The following is a 14,994-nucleotide window of genomic DNA, read 5'->3' as shown; positions in this document are numbered from 1 at the left end:
CGTAGAAAATAGGAGCAGGAGTAGGCCCTTTGGTGCTTTGAGCATGCTGCAACATTCAGTAGGATCATGGCTGATCATCCAATTCAGCACTCATTACCCTCTGATCTCTTTAGTCCTATTCCTGCTATAGGGAAGGATGTTGTGAAACTTGAAAGAGTTCAGGAAAGATTTACAAGGATGTTGCCCGAGTTAGAGAGTTGATAGGAAGATGCTGAATAAGCTGGAGCTATGTTCCCTGGCGCGTTGGAGGCTGTGGAGTGACCTGAGAGAGGTTTATAAAGTGGATAGGGTGAATACCAAGGTCTTCTTCCCAGGATGGGGGAGTCCAAAACAAGAGGGCGTAGGTTTAAGGTGAGAGGGGAAAGATTTAAAAGGGGCTTAAGGCACAATTTCTTCACACAGAGGATGGTCTGTGTAAGGAGCGAGCTGCCAGAGAACTGGTGGACGTTGCTACAATTACAACGTTTAAAAGCCGTCTGGGTGGGTATATGAATAGGAAGGGTTTAGAGAGAGTTGGGCTAAATGCTGGTGAATGGGACTAGATTAATTTAGGATATCTGGTTTGCATGGACGGGTTGGATCAAAGGGTCTGTTTCCATGCCGTACAGCTCTATGACTCAATAATTTTAGGCCATATGTCAGATGACACCTGGTTGTAGTTCAACGGGCTTATTTGAAATCACAAGCTTTCGGAGTGCTGCTCCCAGAGCATTTCAAAAGTTTGTGATTTCAAATAAACCTGTTGGACCACAACCTGGTGTCGTCTGATTTCAGTCCTTGTCCATTACTGTTCAACACTGGCACCACCATATCAATAATTTTAAAACCTTTTTTGAAGTGTTCTTAATGCATTTACATCCTTAAATAAGAAATATAATACTAAATCTAAAATCTAAAAATCTCAAACTAAAATTTTCTGAAGAAGGGTCTAGGCCCGAAACGTCAGCCTTTCTGCTCCTCTGATGCTGCTTGGCCTGCTGTGTTCATCCAGCTCTACCACTTGTTATCTCAGATTCTCCAGCATCTGCAGTTCCTACTATCCCTGTCCATAGTGCTGCAGGTGTGGTATCAGCTGTTGTCTGTAAAACTGAAGCATACCCTCCCTATGTTCTCCTTGCAATTAACTACAACTTTCTCTATTAGCTTTCCTAGTAACTTGCTGTACGTGCATAATAACCTTTTTGTGACTCATGCGCTGTGTGTGACACCAGTATCTCTCATCAAACTCTCAACATTTAGATAATTTTTAAAAAGTTCTTCCTGCCAAAATTAACACTATCATTTTCCTACATTATACTCCATTTGCTAGATCTTTGTCCATTCATTTAAATGATCTGTAGTCTCAACATTAACTCTGTTTCTGTCTCTACAGGTACTGCCAGACCCTGCTGAGTTTCTCTAGCATTCTCTATGCTTGTTTCAGATTTCCAGCACTAGCAGTATCTTCCTTTTACAAAAAACGAAACAAATTGTTTTAACTTGTCTTTTCTTGTTGACCTGAATTAGCTCTTGGTCCACAGTAATTTAAACTGCTCATTATTGTGTTTAAGTCTGTGAACTCACTTTTCCCTTTTCTGTAACCACCTACAGTCTGGTCCACCTGCCTCTGACCCCTTTACCTCACAATTACCTTCTGTGCCATCAGCTATTTGAAGTTCTGGAATAGTTTTCTCCAAATTCTATCTCCAGCTTTAAGATTCTCCTTAAGCTCACCTCTTTAACTGTGTGGTTTCAGTTGCCCTGTCCTAATATTTCCTTTAGCTCTGTTTCTATTTTTATTCGAGCGTGGCACTGCAACTTCACTTTCCCCAGTAAAGTTGAGGTGTAAATGTTGGAAGTGGTGGTGATTGCATCAAGTTTGCCAAACCACTCATGACTTTCGGTAAAGACATGTTTTGTTCTCTCCTGCAGGCCACAGAAGAAATGATCAACCAAACTGTTAACAGACTTTGTTATAGAAACAAGGTGATCCTAGCCCCTATGGTGCGTGTTGGTACCTTACCGATGAGATTACTGGCACTAGATTATGGAGCAGATATTGTATACTGTGAGGTAAGGAAAGGCTTGTGTATCATTCTGGGAGTCTGCTAACTGGGTAATATTGACAGTACACTGGTGATATGGTATGAAGTTTAATAGAGTGGATGTCCAAAGAGACTTGGGTTCAGGCACATGGATTTCTTTTTTAAATGTCACGAACAGGTTCAGAAAATATCAAGAAAGCTCATGGAATGCTGGCCTTCATAACGAGAGGACTGGAGTACAAGGATGCAGACGTTATCCTGCAGTTATATAAAACCCAGGTCAGACTCTACGTGGAATACTATAAGCAGATCAAGGCACAACACCTTAGGAAGGTACACTGGCCTTGGAGGGAGTGCAACCTAGGTTTATGAGAATTCCATACACGCCAAGGATTAAGTTATGAGGAGGGATTAAAGAAATAGGGTTTGTTTTCTCTTTAATTTAGAAGGCTAGGGGTGATCTGATTGAACTTATAAAGATGTTAACAAGGAAAAGCAGGATAGATAAAGATAAAATATTCCCGCTGGGTGGAGCCTCTGGAACTAGGTGACATAGTCTGAGAATTGGGCAAAACTGTTCAGCAGAGATTTTAGGAAGCACTTCTACACACAGGGTGGTAAACATTTGGACCTCTTCTCCACAGTGGATGCTAGATCACTTGTTAATTTTAACTCTGAGATAGATTTTTGTTCAGCAAAACTCTTCAGGGATATGGGCCAAAGGTAGATGTAAGATGTTAGGCCACAGATCAGCTAGAAACTCATTGAATGATGGAACAGGCTTAAAGGATTGAATCACCTACTGCTGTTCCTGTCATGTCTGTTTGGAACATTTAGCATTGTGAGATTTGTAAAACGTACCTTCCATGTTTTCTCCATTGGAAGCGACAATTCTTACTCTAATTGTGAGTTACTATCTTCAATGAGCATTTAAAGCACATACCAACAGACATCTTGTCTTCATGACAAATGATGAACTGGAGCAGATGAGAATGTTCTCCAGGCTGTAAATCTAATATTGCTTGGCGATTGCTGAGAAACTACCAAAAGTGCTCGGAAGGCATCTGTGAAGAACAAGGGCAAGTCGTGACATTTGACTTGAGCCTATGATAGAACAGGAAACGTCTCTTTTCTCTACAGATGCTGCCTCGCCATTTCCGGACGTCCCTGAAATTGTTGGTTTAATAGTGCTTCTGTAGAAACTATAATCGAAACCTGAAAATTGTGGTCAGTGAGCTGGTTTAATTGAATGGGTTATTTTCTGGATGTTTGAGGATTCTGAATAGGGGGAATAATATACAGGTGGAATGATGCAGTATACCCTAGGAAACTGAGTCTGTGAAGCATTGGTTCGTGGATTTCACGCATACACTATGACATTTTTCCTATCCTGCCACCAAATACAAAAGCTTTTTTATACTTGAAAAGAATTACTGAGTTTCAAAGGTATTGTAATGATGTCTTATTAATGTGGGCAGATTTTAATGCTAAAATAATTGTCCATGCTGCTACAGACTTGTCATGGTTTAAATTCACCACTTAGAGAATTTGCAGCTATCTGTAATGACAAGTCACATGTGAATTCTGGATCTATCATTTTTCCTTCAGATGCTGAGTGACCAGTTGTACGTCACCACTTTTATAATCGGTTTTAAAGTGATACGCACTTGCTCACTGCTTTCCGAATCCATCTTTCATTCTTTGCTCATTTGCATGCTTTCTTTCTCAAAGTTGTTCATTCACTCTATCTCACTTTCCTTCTCTCTTTCTTTATCTCTCACCTGTGCACTTTTTCATCTTCTGTAACCCCTATTTTGTATTTTTTTTCTCTCTCTCCCTCTTTCTCCCTGTTTTAATCCTCTTTCACTATTTTGGTAAAACCCAGTATTCTCAGCCATTTGTGGAATTAGAAACAGGAATGTTTCCAACAGCTTGACTGTCAATCACCTTACTATTTCAATTGTTACAAAACTCTGTATGCATTCCCCCCCCCCTCCCCCTTTTCGTAAGTTGTCCTTAGCCCTTGCATTGGAGTTTATGCTGTGCGTCTTTGGGGAGAATTTGGCTGCAGTAAATTGTGTAAGTTTTTTCAAACCTGGACCCAGGGGAAACCTGAGATTTTGACTAGACTTTTTTAAATTGGAATCAAAGTTGCAGAAATCAAAAAATATTTTTGACACTCAAGCGTCTGGAACTTAGTCTTGCAGAAAATATGTTTTCGTTCTTACTTAGTGACAGAGCCAAACTGACAGAACAAAAATAATGAAGGGTGTGTTGTATCGGGGCAACATATGGGGCGTGAGAAGGAGAAGACATGTGGGAAAGGGGACAGAATCTCTTAACGGAACAAAGCTGGCTACTGATCTGTGTCCTGCTCTAGCCAGATTGCCTAAAAACCAGAGTTAGAACTGGGAACCAAAATGGAACAGGCAAAACCTGGAGGCTTCAATACCTCCCTGCCTCTTATAACACGGTCAACTTACTTTAAAGGACAGTATGCACCTGCAAAATGCTTCATTGGCAGTCGTGCAAGCTGTAATAGTACCAAATTAGGGACCTTGTTTTAATAAGAATTGATTAGACTTTTAGCAGTTTGCAAACCTGGAGGATACAGTTCAAGTTCCAGGGCTTTGACCTAATCGGTCATCATGTGGAAAATTTCTGTCAGTCCTTATGTTTAACCCCATTTGAAACTTCGGGTCTGATTGAAAGAGTGATAGCGATAATCTGAGGTAATGCTGGTTAATGCAAAAGTACGTGAGTAAAATTTAGAAACACATGGATTGGGACAAGATATTGCGGGTACTGTATTTCAATCTGCAAGTGTTGATATAAGTACTTTCAAACCATTTCATTATTGCCTACTTTGTAAAAGTCACTTTAACTGGTTGGTTTTACAGTGCAGAAGCAGATATTTCAGGGCATTTTGTGGATGAACATTTACGACTTAAATCTGGCACTAATGTTTCTTACCTGCTTTCATAGAACATAGAACAGTACAGCATAGTACAGGCCCTTCAGCCCACGATGTTGTGCTGACCTATTATCCAACTAAGATCAGTCTACCCTGCATACCCTGCATTTTACTATCCTCCATGTGCCTATCCAAGAGTTGCTTAAAAGTCTGTAAAGTATTTGACTCCACTACCACTGCCGGCAGCGCATTCCACACACCCACTTTTGCTTTCAGCCAAAGCACCTCTAGCTAACCGACTATACATGAAGCATTTAAAGATATTGGAGAAATATCGTTGCAATGTGACAATGACCATGACCAAAAGGTTTCTACTTGAACCTTCCTCTTTCTATATTATCTCAGTGTTTCATGCAGAGTCAGTTAGTTGGAGGTGCCTTGACTGAAAGGAAATGTATGACATATTTGTACCAGATTTAAATTCTACATGATGATCTTTGAAGTGTTCTAAAGCACCTCCTGTTATGCTGCGCAATCTAATATTTTCATGGTATTTTCTGTATCCAGTGAGTTTGGTTAATTAATTGTTCAGTGTGTTGATGTGATTGAGAGTTGTGGCTCCACAGAATGTGTCGACGCAAAGTGTGATTTTTATAAGCCTTGATGTTTTCAGTAGTTGGTGATTTTTTGTTTAATTGCCCCAAATTAAGCCCATTCAATTGATTCTGCCTGGTTTATAATAAAGGGCAAAGCTTTGCGATGTGATGCTGCAAAGAAAGGATGTAGAGCACCACAGTCATGTTCAACATGCAGAAGTCTGACAGGAGATTCGATAAATTCTCAACGTTTTTTTAGTACATTTTTATGTCCCTGAGCAGAATTGAGTTGCGTTAATAGTACATGAGTAGACACTTCAGCAACTCATGCCTCAGACACCATTTAATCAAATCATAGTTGATCGGTGTTTTAACTCCACTTACTTGTAAGTTAGGGATATGTAACAATGGATAAAGCTTAGTGGACTGAAGATAAGCTTGTCCTTTGGGAAAAGTGCCAATAAGTCAATGATGACTGCAGTGAACTTGAGTTTTAGTGTCCTGTTTTGGAGCTGGCAAAGAGAAGACATGTACTGCGACTATGATATCACAGTGTGGAGCTGGATGAACATAGCAGGCCAGGCAGCATCAGAGGAGCAGGAAAGCTGACGTTTCAGGTCGGCTGTTATCTCAGACTCCAGCATCAATAATTCTTACTATCTCTACATGTATCAGAGCGACTCCCTTTGAATTTGAAGGGGTCCTATGGGCATCTGGGTGGTTAGTAACATAGTCAATCTGATCCAACCTTTTGCAAGATTAAATCTTTTGCTTTTGATCAGGATTCGGGTGTCGCAAGGACAGTTGCTGACAGACGTTTTGTACATTTCAGATGCATGACTAGAAGAAACAGCTCAGTATAACGAGGATGAGTTAAAACTGCACCCCCTAAAGTGAGAACTAGGGGAAGGGGAGATGCTTGACAAGGAAGGTTTGTCAGCTTAGAGAAGTAATGTGGATTTTCAGAAGGCTTTTGAAAAGGGAATCTGGTAAACAAAATTAAAGCATGTAGGATTGGGTAATATGCTAGTATGGATTAAGGATTGATTAACAGCCAGAAAGCAGATGGTAGGAACAAATGGGTCATTTTCAGGTTGGCAGGCTGTGACTAGTGGGGCACTGCAAGGATCGTTGCCTGGGTTCAACCTTTTTCAAAATCAAAATCAATGATTTGGGTGTGGGCACCAATTACAGATTTCCAAGTCTACAACTGATGGAAAGCTTGGTGGCAATGTGAGTTGTAAGGAGGATAGAAAGAGGCTTCATTTGGACTTGGGCAGACTGAGTGAGTGGGCAAGATCATGGCAAATGGAGTACAATGTGGATGAGTGAGAGGTTTTGGTGGGAAGGCAAAGGTGCAGTGTATTTCTTAACTCATGAGAGTCTGGGAGGTGTTAATGTCCAAAGGCTCCCTCATGCTCTTGCTCATAACCGTGTTAAAAGCTTACATGCAATGCAGCAAGCATTTAGAAGACATGGTATGTTAGCCTTTTGCAAGATTTAATTACTGGAGTAGGGAAGTCTTGTTTCAAACGTGTAGAACACTGGTAAGACTATACCAAGAGTACTGTATGCAGTTCTGGTCCCTTGCCTAAGGAAGGATATGCTTGCCATAGAGGGAGTAGAGCAAAAGTTCACCAAACTGATTCCTGGATGGCAGGATACTCCTATAAGGATAGATCGAGGAGACTGGGCCTGTACCCTTTGGAATTTAGAAAACTAAGAGGAAATTGTCATTGAAAATTCATAAAGGGATAGATAGGGTACATGCAGAAACAATATTTCCCCTGGCTATGACTCTAGAGCAGGAAAGACAGTCTCAGAATAAAAGATGTCATATAGGACTTCAGTTCAGGGGATGTTAATCTTTGGAATTCTCAGTCATAGAGGGTTGTGGCAGCCCAATCACAAAGTAAGTTCAAGGCAGTGATTGAAAGATTTGATGACATGCGAGATGTGGCAACAGTCAGGAAATTGGTGTTGAATTGACTGGTCAGCCAGGGTCTAGAATGGTGGAGCAGAAGCTGAGTGGCCCACTCATTGCTGGCTTTTAACCACTGAATTCAGGGAAAGAACTTATTCTGCACACATTCGGGCCGCATTCTGATATCACACTCCTCCATTGGGGACACTCCCTGCCAGCTATGCATATTGAAAACATGGACAGGTTCGGTGCCAGCTGTTGGTTTGAAGGTCTTACTCCCCTGAATTTAGCTGACACCGACTCCTCACCCAGCAGAATATTTTGTCCGGTTTTGAGTTGGAAAATTTGCAGGCAAAATTGGCCCAATGTGTTCTAGTAACTTGCGGCAAGAAAGTGGGAGGGCTCCCATGCTGTCCCCACAATACGGCTATATGAAAGGAAGGATTAACCATTTCCACTGCAAGGTTGGCCGGAGTGATTATGCAGGGGATGGTGGTTTGAACCACCTTGTTTTAGAGTGGGACTTCTATCCACATCTGGAAGCAAGTCTTGCCTTGGAGAGCTCCCAACTGATCTGATTGACTGGGCAGCTCTGCGCTCAAGCCTATGCCAGGATCACTACAGTCGAAGGAGACGAAGATGCCTAGGCCTCCAGCTTTAATGTACTCCAGCGATTTTGCTACAGCCTGTTTGACAGATCCTACCCAGTAGAGATGGGAGACAGAGATGAAGGATCCTGTGTTAGAAGACAGACTGATGAAGGCTTAAATGAGGTGGTTCAATCTTGGAGGAGATGCCTGCAGAGACCTTCCTGCAGTGACACCTGCTAGGCTCCTTCCCTTGCTAACGATTATGGCCAAGTCTGGAAGAGTGCACTACACTACTCCACGATCACTGTGTAAAATGAAAATACTTTTCTCAGTTACCAAGATGACAAATTAATACCTTTCTTTCTGTTGAGTTCTAAACAATGAGATCTATCAATCTTAAAAAACACAATTATGGATTTAATTATCAACACAAAACTTAACCAATTATTGCATTTTTAGTGAAAACCAGACTTGGTCAGTAACGATTGTTTGTTTAAATATTGTAAAACCGACACACATATGGGTCCTCAGCCCCCTATTGTACTCCCTTTACACCTACGACTGTGTTGCCAAGTTCTGAACGAACGCCATTTACAAGTTTGCTGATGACATCACTAACAGGATGGATATCTAACAACGACAAGTCAAACTAGAGAAGGGAGGTGGAGGGCTTGATGATGTGGTGCAATGAAAGCAATCTATCAGCTTCAGCAAAACTAAAGAACTGATCATTGATTTCAGAAAGAAGGGAAGAAAACATGCCCCCATTTACATTAACGAAACTGAAGTTGAGAGAGTGAAGAGCATCGGGCTCCTCAGAGTGACGATAGCTGACAAGGTGCCTGAGATTTCCCACGTAGATGTGATGGTCAATAAGGCACAACAATGCCTCCTCTTCTTCAGGAGGCTCAGGAAATTTGGCATGTTGATGAAATTCCTCACCAACTTCTGCAGATGCACCATTGAAAGCATGTTGCCCTGGCGCATAACAGCCTGGTATGGCAACTGCTTTGCCCAGGTCCGTAAGAAACTACAAAAAGTTGTGTGTCCAGCCCAGACCATCATGGAAGCCAACTGTCCATCTGCAGACTCAATTTACATGGCTCGTTGCTGCAGAAAGGCGGCCAGCATCATCAAAAACTTTTCACGCCCTGGTAATGATTTCCAACAACCTCTTCTGTCAGCCAGAAGATACAGAAGCCTGAATATGCACCAGCATGTTCAGGAACAGCTTCTTCCTGGCCATTATCAGACTGTTGAATGAACTCAAGTCTCAAATAATGCTGATCTTGCTAATGTTGATCTCACCTAGCATACTCCCTGTGCATTGTGACCTATATGCCTCTGTCTAAGTATTTTAGATCTGTACATTCTTTGCTTACAATGCTCTGCCTGTACCACTCGTAAACAGAGCTTTTCACTGTATTTAGATACACATGACAATCAATCAATCAATCAATCAATCAACATGTTCAGTTTTCGGTAAAAGAGAAGAGAATGAATTTCTCTCGAGCAAGTGACTTTCAAAACAACAAGCTGTTTTTGCCAAAGACAAAAGAATCAATTGCAGTATTTTTCAAAGTCTGTTGCTCTGATGTTTTGCCATGTCTGGTCATGGATCATTGTCTCTGCAAGAAAAATAATCCTTCAGTTGCTGTTCCAAAAAACAAAGTTTCACCCTGAACTCAACAAGAGGGTCATCTTTCTACAAATAAGAGAGCAGCTTGGCTCTAAACAAGTATTCTTGCGGTTCAGCCTGCTTAGAAAGCTGCTTGATTTTTATCTGGTTCAGTTGGAGGAAAGCCTGCTAAGGACCATCTGTGTTTAAGACAGCACCCAGCAGGCATCTGTGGTAAAGCTAGTGGTTATCATTAATCTTTCCAGGAAACCTCCGTAAAAAAGCTCCAATGTACATAGTGAACTTTCAATGATCTCTTTAAAAGAAACCACTCCAGATTTTTTCACACAACTTGAATTACATGCATTTTATGCAATGTTTCAAAACTTAGGTCTTCAAAGAAATTTGAATCCTCAACTGTTCCTCATATGACAAGCTCTTCATCCCTGGGATCATTCTTATAAACCTCCTCTGGACTCCCTCCAATACCAGTGCATTTTCCCTTAGAAATGGGACCCAAAACTGCTCACAGCATTCCAAATGCAGTCTTAGCAGTACATCTCTGCTGTTGACCTCCTTGTATTCTATCCCTCTTGAAGTGAATGCTAACATTATTCTTTCAGAATTCAATGTCTCATGAAGAAAGGAGAAAAGGTCACGGTAGCTAAATCAGTGTGCTAGTAATTTTGAGTGTTATGATCCCTGTTGTTCCTTCTGGACAAGTCAGATCCCAGACTGAAACCTGGGTTGATAATTTTTTATGAATTTAATATGGTGTTGTTTTGCTGAAATATAAGCAAACAATGCCTCAGATTTGGTTTTAGCAGTAAAATGGAGTTTTTACGTAAAATAAATGATGACAAATTAGAACAAACCCAGCTATTTACATTTAATATCATTTGAGGGATTTCAAAACACACAGCAAAATACAATCCCATCGATTCTCAACACCAGTGCTCTTCACCACTCAAATACTAGACAGGCAAAGTTCCCTTTTCTATCATATCTATAGGTTTGAGCTCCTAATTTCTTTGATTCCTGGTCTTGAGATCTTGATCTGCTTTTCTTGATTATTCACACAACTATGCTTAATTTTCTCAGCTTTAAATACCCCTTCATGTTTCAAACCAAACACTTCTTGTCTGGAATTCTCAAATTTATACTAATCATACTGTACAAACTCCTTTCTCTTGCATTTAACTCCAGTTAGATCTTATATGAAATGCCCCCAAATGTTTTTCAGTCTCTTCTTTTTCTCAGCAATAATCAGTTCTTGGTTCTTCATAAACCAAAAGCAAGCTAATACCTTTCAATGTTTACTCTTTTTCTGATTGTGAAACACTCACAATGTAAGTGAATTCCCACCAGTACACCAGAAGGATACTCAGTCAGCTGCTCTCTAACATTAAAAACCTGAAGACCTGTGGATGCTATAAATCAGGAACAAAACAAAGTTGCTGGAAAAGCTCAGCAGGTCTGGCAGCATCTGTGAAGGAAAAAACAGAGTTAACATTTCGTGTCTGGTGACGTTCTGAGAAAGGGTCACCAGACCCGAAACGTTAACTCTGTTTTTTCCTTCACAGATGCTGCCAGACCTGCTGAGCTTTTCCAGCAACTTTGTTTTTTGCTCTCTAACATTATATTGTTTAAAATTGTGATTCCAGAAAGACTGACAGCTCGTAAACGCCTTACACACATGGACCAAAACCCACGTACCACCAGTTCAAAATTCAAATTCTAACATAAATTACATCAATATATATTTAAGTCAGACACCATAATATCACAAGAGGCCTGCATGAACTTGACAGAACATGATTTCAAAATCCCACTGTGGCAATTTGAATTCAGTTTACAACGTCTAGAAATAAAAAAAAGTTAGTAAAAACTGATCTGGAAAGGTAACCTATTGGGTCTGGCCTATTGTAAATTTAGTCCCACACCAAAATGACTCTTTATACAGGTTAGGATATTTCTTTATTAAAAACAAATGATAATTTGTTCATTAACTTAGCCACAGTCAGCTGATCATTACAGATTGTGAAAGTCATGTAAGCCATCTTGATTTGCCTGTCCATAAAGTGAGATTCCAGGTTCGTCTCTTCACTAATCTATCGAAAACGTGTTCTGCGTGTAGAAATATATAGCAAGAGCTCCTTCATATCAGTCTTAGATTTAACTTTTTGATTGCATGAACCTTTGCCCCGTCACAATTTAATTTTAAGTAATACTCTAGTGAGCCGCTGAATAATTTATGTCATACATATAATACTTCATGATGAAAAGTGTATAGTACAAATAATATTTTGGGATTTGGAATTCAAAATAGAGACAGTCAATAAGTTACCCTTTCAGGTGTCCCTCGGAAGCTAACGTGAGCAAGTTTCCGCAACAGTGGCTTCATGTGTTGAGTTACAAGGTGGGGGTCCAACTCTCGCAGCAGAGACTTGAGGCTGATATAATCCAGGCTGACTGTCCCCTGTGGTGTTGAAGGAATGCTGCAGTATCAAGTGCTGTCTTTCAGATGAGACATTAAACAGAGACATTGTCTATCTCCTTAGTTGGAAAGCAAAGAATGCAAAGCACAGTTCAAGGAAGAACTGGAAAGCCTGGCCAATATTTATCCCTCAGTCAGCAACACCGAAACAGATAATATGGCAACTTATCTCATTACTGTTTGTGGGACTTGGGCCGTGCACTCCGTTGTTCTCTTGTTTCTACCATTAACAGGGACCATACTTCAAAAGCTTTTCATTCACTCTGAGGTGTTCTGGAATTTTCTGAAACCATGCTGGATACTGTGTAAATGCAATTTCTTCACCAAGAGAATTATGAGCTGGCATATGGAATAAAGCTTTTTTGTCAAAGGACTTAAATGCTTGGAACAATCAGCTGATATACAATGCAGTTTGACACTAATGTGGCAGAGCTGAAATCCAGTTGAGCTTCACATCTAGGGTCAAGGTGATGTTTAATCTTTTTGGACTTCATCTTTTCAACTTTCTCATTAATAATTTGGGTCAAGTGTTTCCCACCAATCTGAATTTGAACAGTGCCTTTGAAATCCTGTGATGTTTAGCTCACGGAGGAGTGATGTTGTGGGCAGCTTGTGACTATTATTTCTTTTTCACTTTAAATAGGAATTGATTGACTTGAAAATGATACAGTGCAAGAGAATCGTGAATGGTGAGTTGACAAATTTATTCTTTCTTTGTAGAGTTTTTCCTCTCTTCCTTTCCTTTCCGGAATGAATATTTTAAATAGTTTTCCAATATTCAGCAAAGGAAGTTGACTAAATGAAATGGGAAACTGGTGGTATTTTCGTAGCAAACAGGAATGGCTTACCAAGCAGGAGTTAAATACATTACCACACAGCGTTGGGAATATGATCTCAGGTGGTTTGCACATAGTGGGGTAGAGTTTCTGCTTTTGGTGCAAATGGCATGTTGCAACTGTAACATACCTGAACATGTTTTATTTAGGTTGCACTGCAAGTTTCTGCTTAATCTCCATTCGTTCACGGAATCAAATGCATAAATTCTTCCACAATCCAGCATGACCAAACGTAGTTTTTAATCTTAATCCAGTAGTAACAAATATTCCTCAATATTTTTAAAAGTGGGAACATGTAGTTACTGCTGGTCAGCAGTGAGCATTAGTAACAAGTGAGTAACCTAACTTTAACATTACTGGCAACAGATCTAAAAGGTACAGTTAAACGTTCAGCAGTTTTGATGGTCAGTTGTAACATGCACCAAGCACCATGAATCAACCAAGTGTCACAATTTCAACCCAGGGACATGGCCAGTTTTTTGGGTGGGGCTTGATCTGCACAATCTTGAGGCATGTACGTGGTTTCAGGCGTCACTCAAGTTATAAATTCCCCTTCTTTTATTACTTTGGCTTTTTGCCATGGTTGACCAGTTCCACCCAGATTGCACTGATGTGACAGCCAAAAACTCAATTTTGTAGGCAATTTATGATTGAAAATATTGACACATATTGTTTGTGAAGTCAATACTGGGCTCTCTTACCAAATGTAACTGAAAATTTAAGATGCCGCACCCTTGTTTATACCTCTTCTAACCACCACTTCCCATAATCATTTCTACACGTGCTCTCTCTCACCTTCCTAAGCCTGTCTACATTTATTTTTCTCAGAGGTGCTGGACACCATAGATTATGTTGCAACTGATGAGCGGGTCATTTTTAGGACTTGTGAAAGAGAAAAGAATCATGTTGTCTTCCAAATGGTAAGAATTACCCATCCATTTTAGTAAACACTGACTGATGGTTCAAAATAGTCTATCTGAATAGCTGCAAATGCAAAAGTTAACCCAGAAATTGCACTTCCTTGTGTCTTGCACATGATTTAACTTTTTAGGCCAGAAACCTTTAGATTTGCACCATAAATTTAAAAGAAGCAGGAATGTGAAGGTGAAGAAAGTTCCTTGCATTAAGTTCTGGATATTGATATTTCAGATATACCATCTCTATTTGGAAATGAAATTAGAAATGGATTTGTCAATGTGTAAGAAGTTATATTAACCTTTTTTAGTGGCTTGACTCAATGCCAAGGCATCTTAGATTTCATTTCAAAAACACAATGATCCTGCTGGACAGATGAGCATCCTCCACCCCTAGGCATACATCCTCGAGATCTTCTGTTGTACAATAACAGAGTCTAACGTGTGCCAGCGTTTGGATTTGGGTGAATTTATGTTGTTTTCAGTTTGTCTGCTTGTTGGAAAACTGTCTGTGATAGTTATGTCAAACTCACTGTACTTAGCAAGAAGGATCTGGCCGTTGGATTTTGTTCTGACAATGCCATGTGTCCAAGTACCCCTCTCCATCTGCTATCATCTGTGCTCACTTGGATGTTGAAATCAGCAAGAATAATGAGTTTGTCCTGGTGGGGAACACCCCTAATTATTCTGCTGAGACCATCATAGAATGCTTCTCATCTGAATGTCATTGTTGGTGTTTAGGCACTAATGAGGTTTGAAGTTTGGTTTCAGGCGAGACTTGAACAAAGTCGATTGCTGACCCCTGCAGGAAGTGAGTCAAGCTTGTACGGCACAGTTCAGCTCAAATGGCAAAACCCACAGTTGACTGTCCAGGCTGTTCCTTGGACTTGCCAATCCAATAGAAGGTGTAGTTCCATCAACCGCAAGTTGAGACTGCTCAGTGAGCCATGTTTTGCATAGGGCAGCTATCTCAATGCTGTACCAGCCCATCTTTCTGGTAATGACGGCTGTTCTGTGCTCTCCTTTCGGTGTTCTGGCTTTCCATGAACAGAATTTCACATGGTGAACAGCAGTCTGTATT

At 40.4% G+C, this 14,994-nt stretch overlaps 1 protein-coding gene across 1 annotated transcript in view; it reads left to right on the top strand.

Annotated features, from left to right (window-relative positions):
• dus2 (dihydrouridine synthase 2) overlaps positions 1-14,994 on the top strand; it is an 88,395-nt gene that overhangs the window by 2,908 nt on the left and 70,493 nt on the right. Inside the window, exons 2-4 of the mRNA XM_048546884.2 lie at positions 1,912-2,052; positions 12,807-12,852; positions 13,828-13,919. Coding sequence (XP_048402841.1) covers positions 1,912-2,052; positions 12,807-12,852; positions 13,828-13,919 — 279 coding nt within the window. The remainder of the gene's footprint in view (positions 1-1,911; positions 2,053-12,806; positions 12,853-13,827; positions 13,920-14,994) is intronic.

Source organism: Stegostoma tigrinum, chromosome 16, assembly GCF_030684315.1.
Source record: "Stegostoma tigrinum isolate sSteTig4 chromosome 16, sSteTig4.hap1, whole genome shotgun sequence".
Classification (NCBI taxonomy): domain Eukaryota; kingdom Metazoa; phylum Chordata; class Chondrichthyes; order Orectolobiformes; family Stegostomatidae; genus Stegostoma; species Stegostoma tigrinum.
The sequence above is the reverse complement of the archived record's forward strand: the minus strand, read 5'-3'. Positions and strand labels throughout refer to the sequence as shown.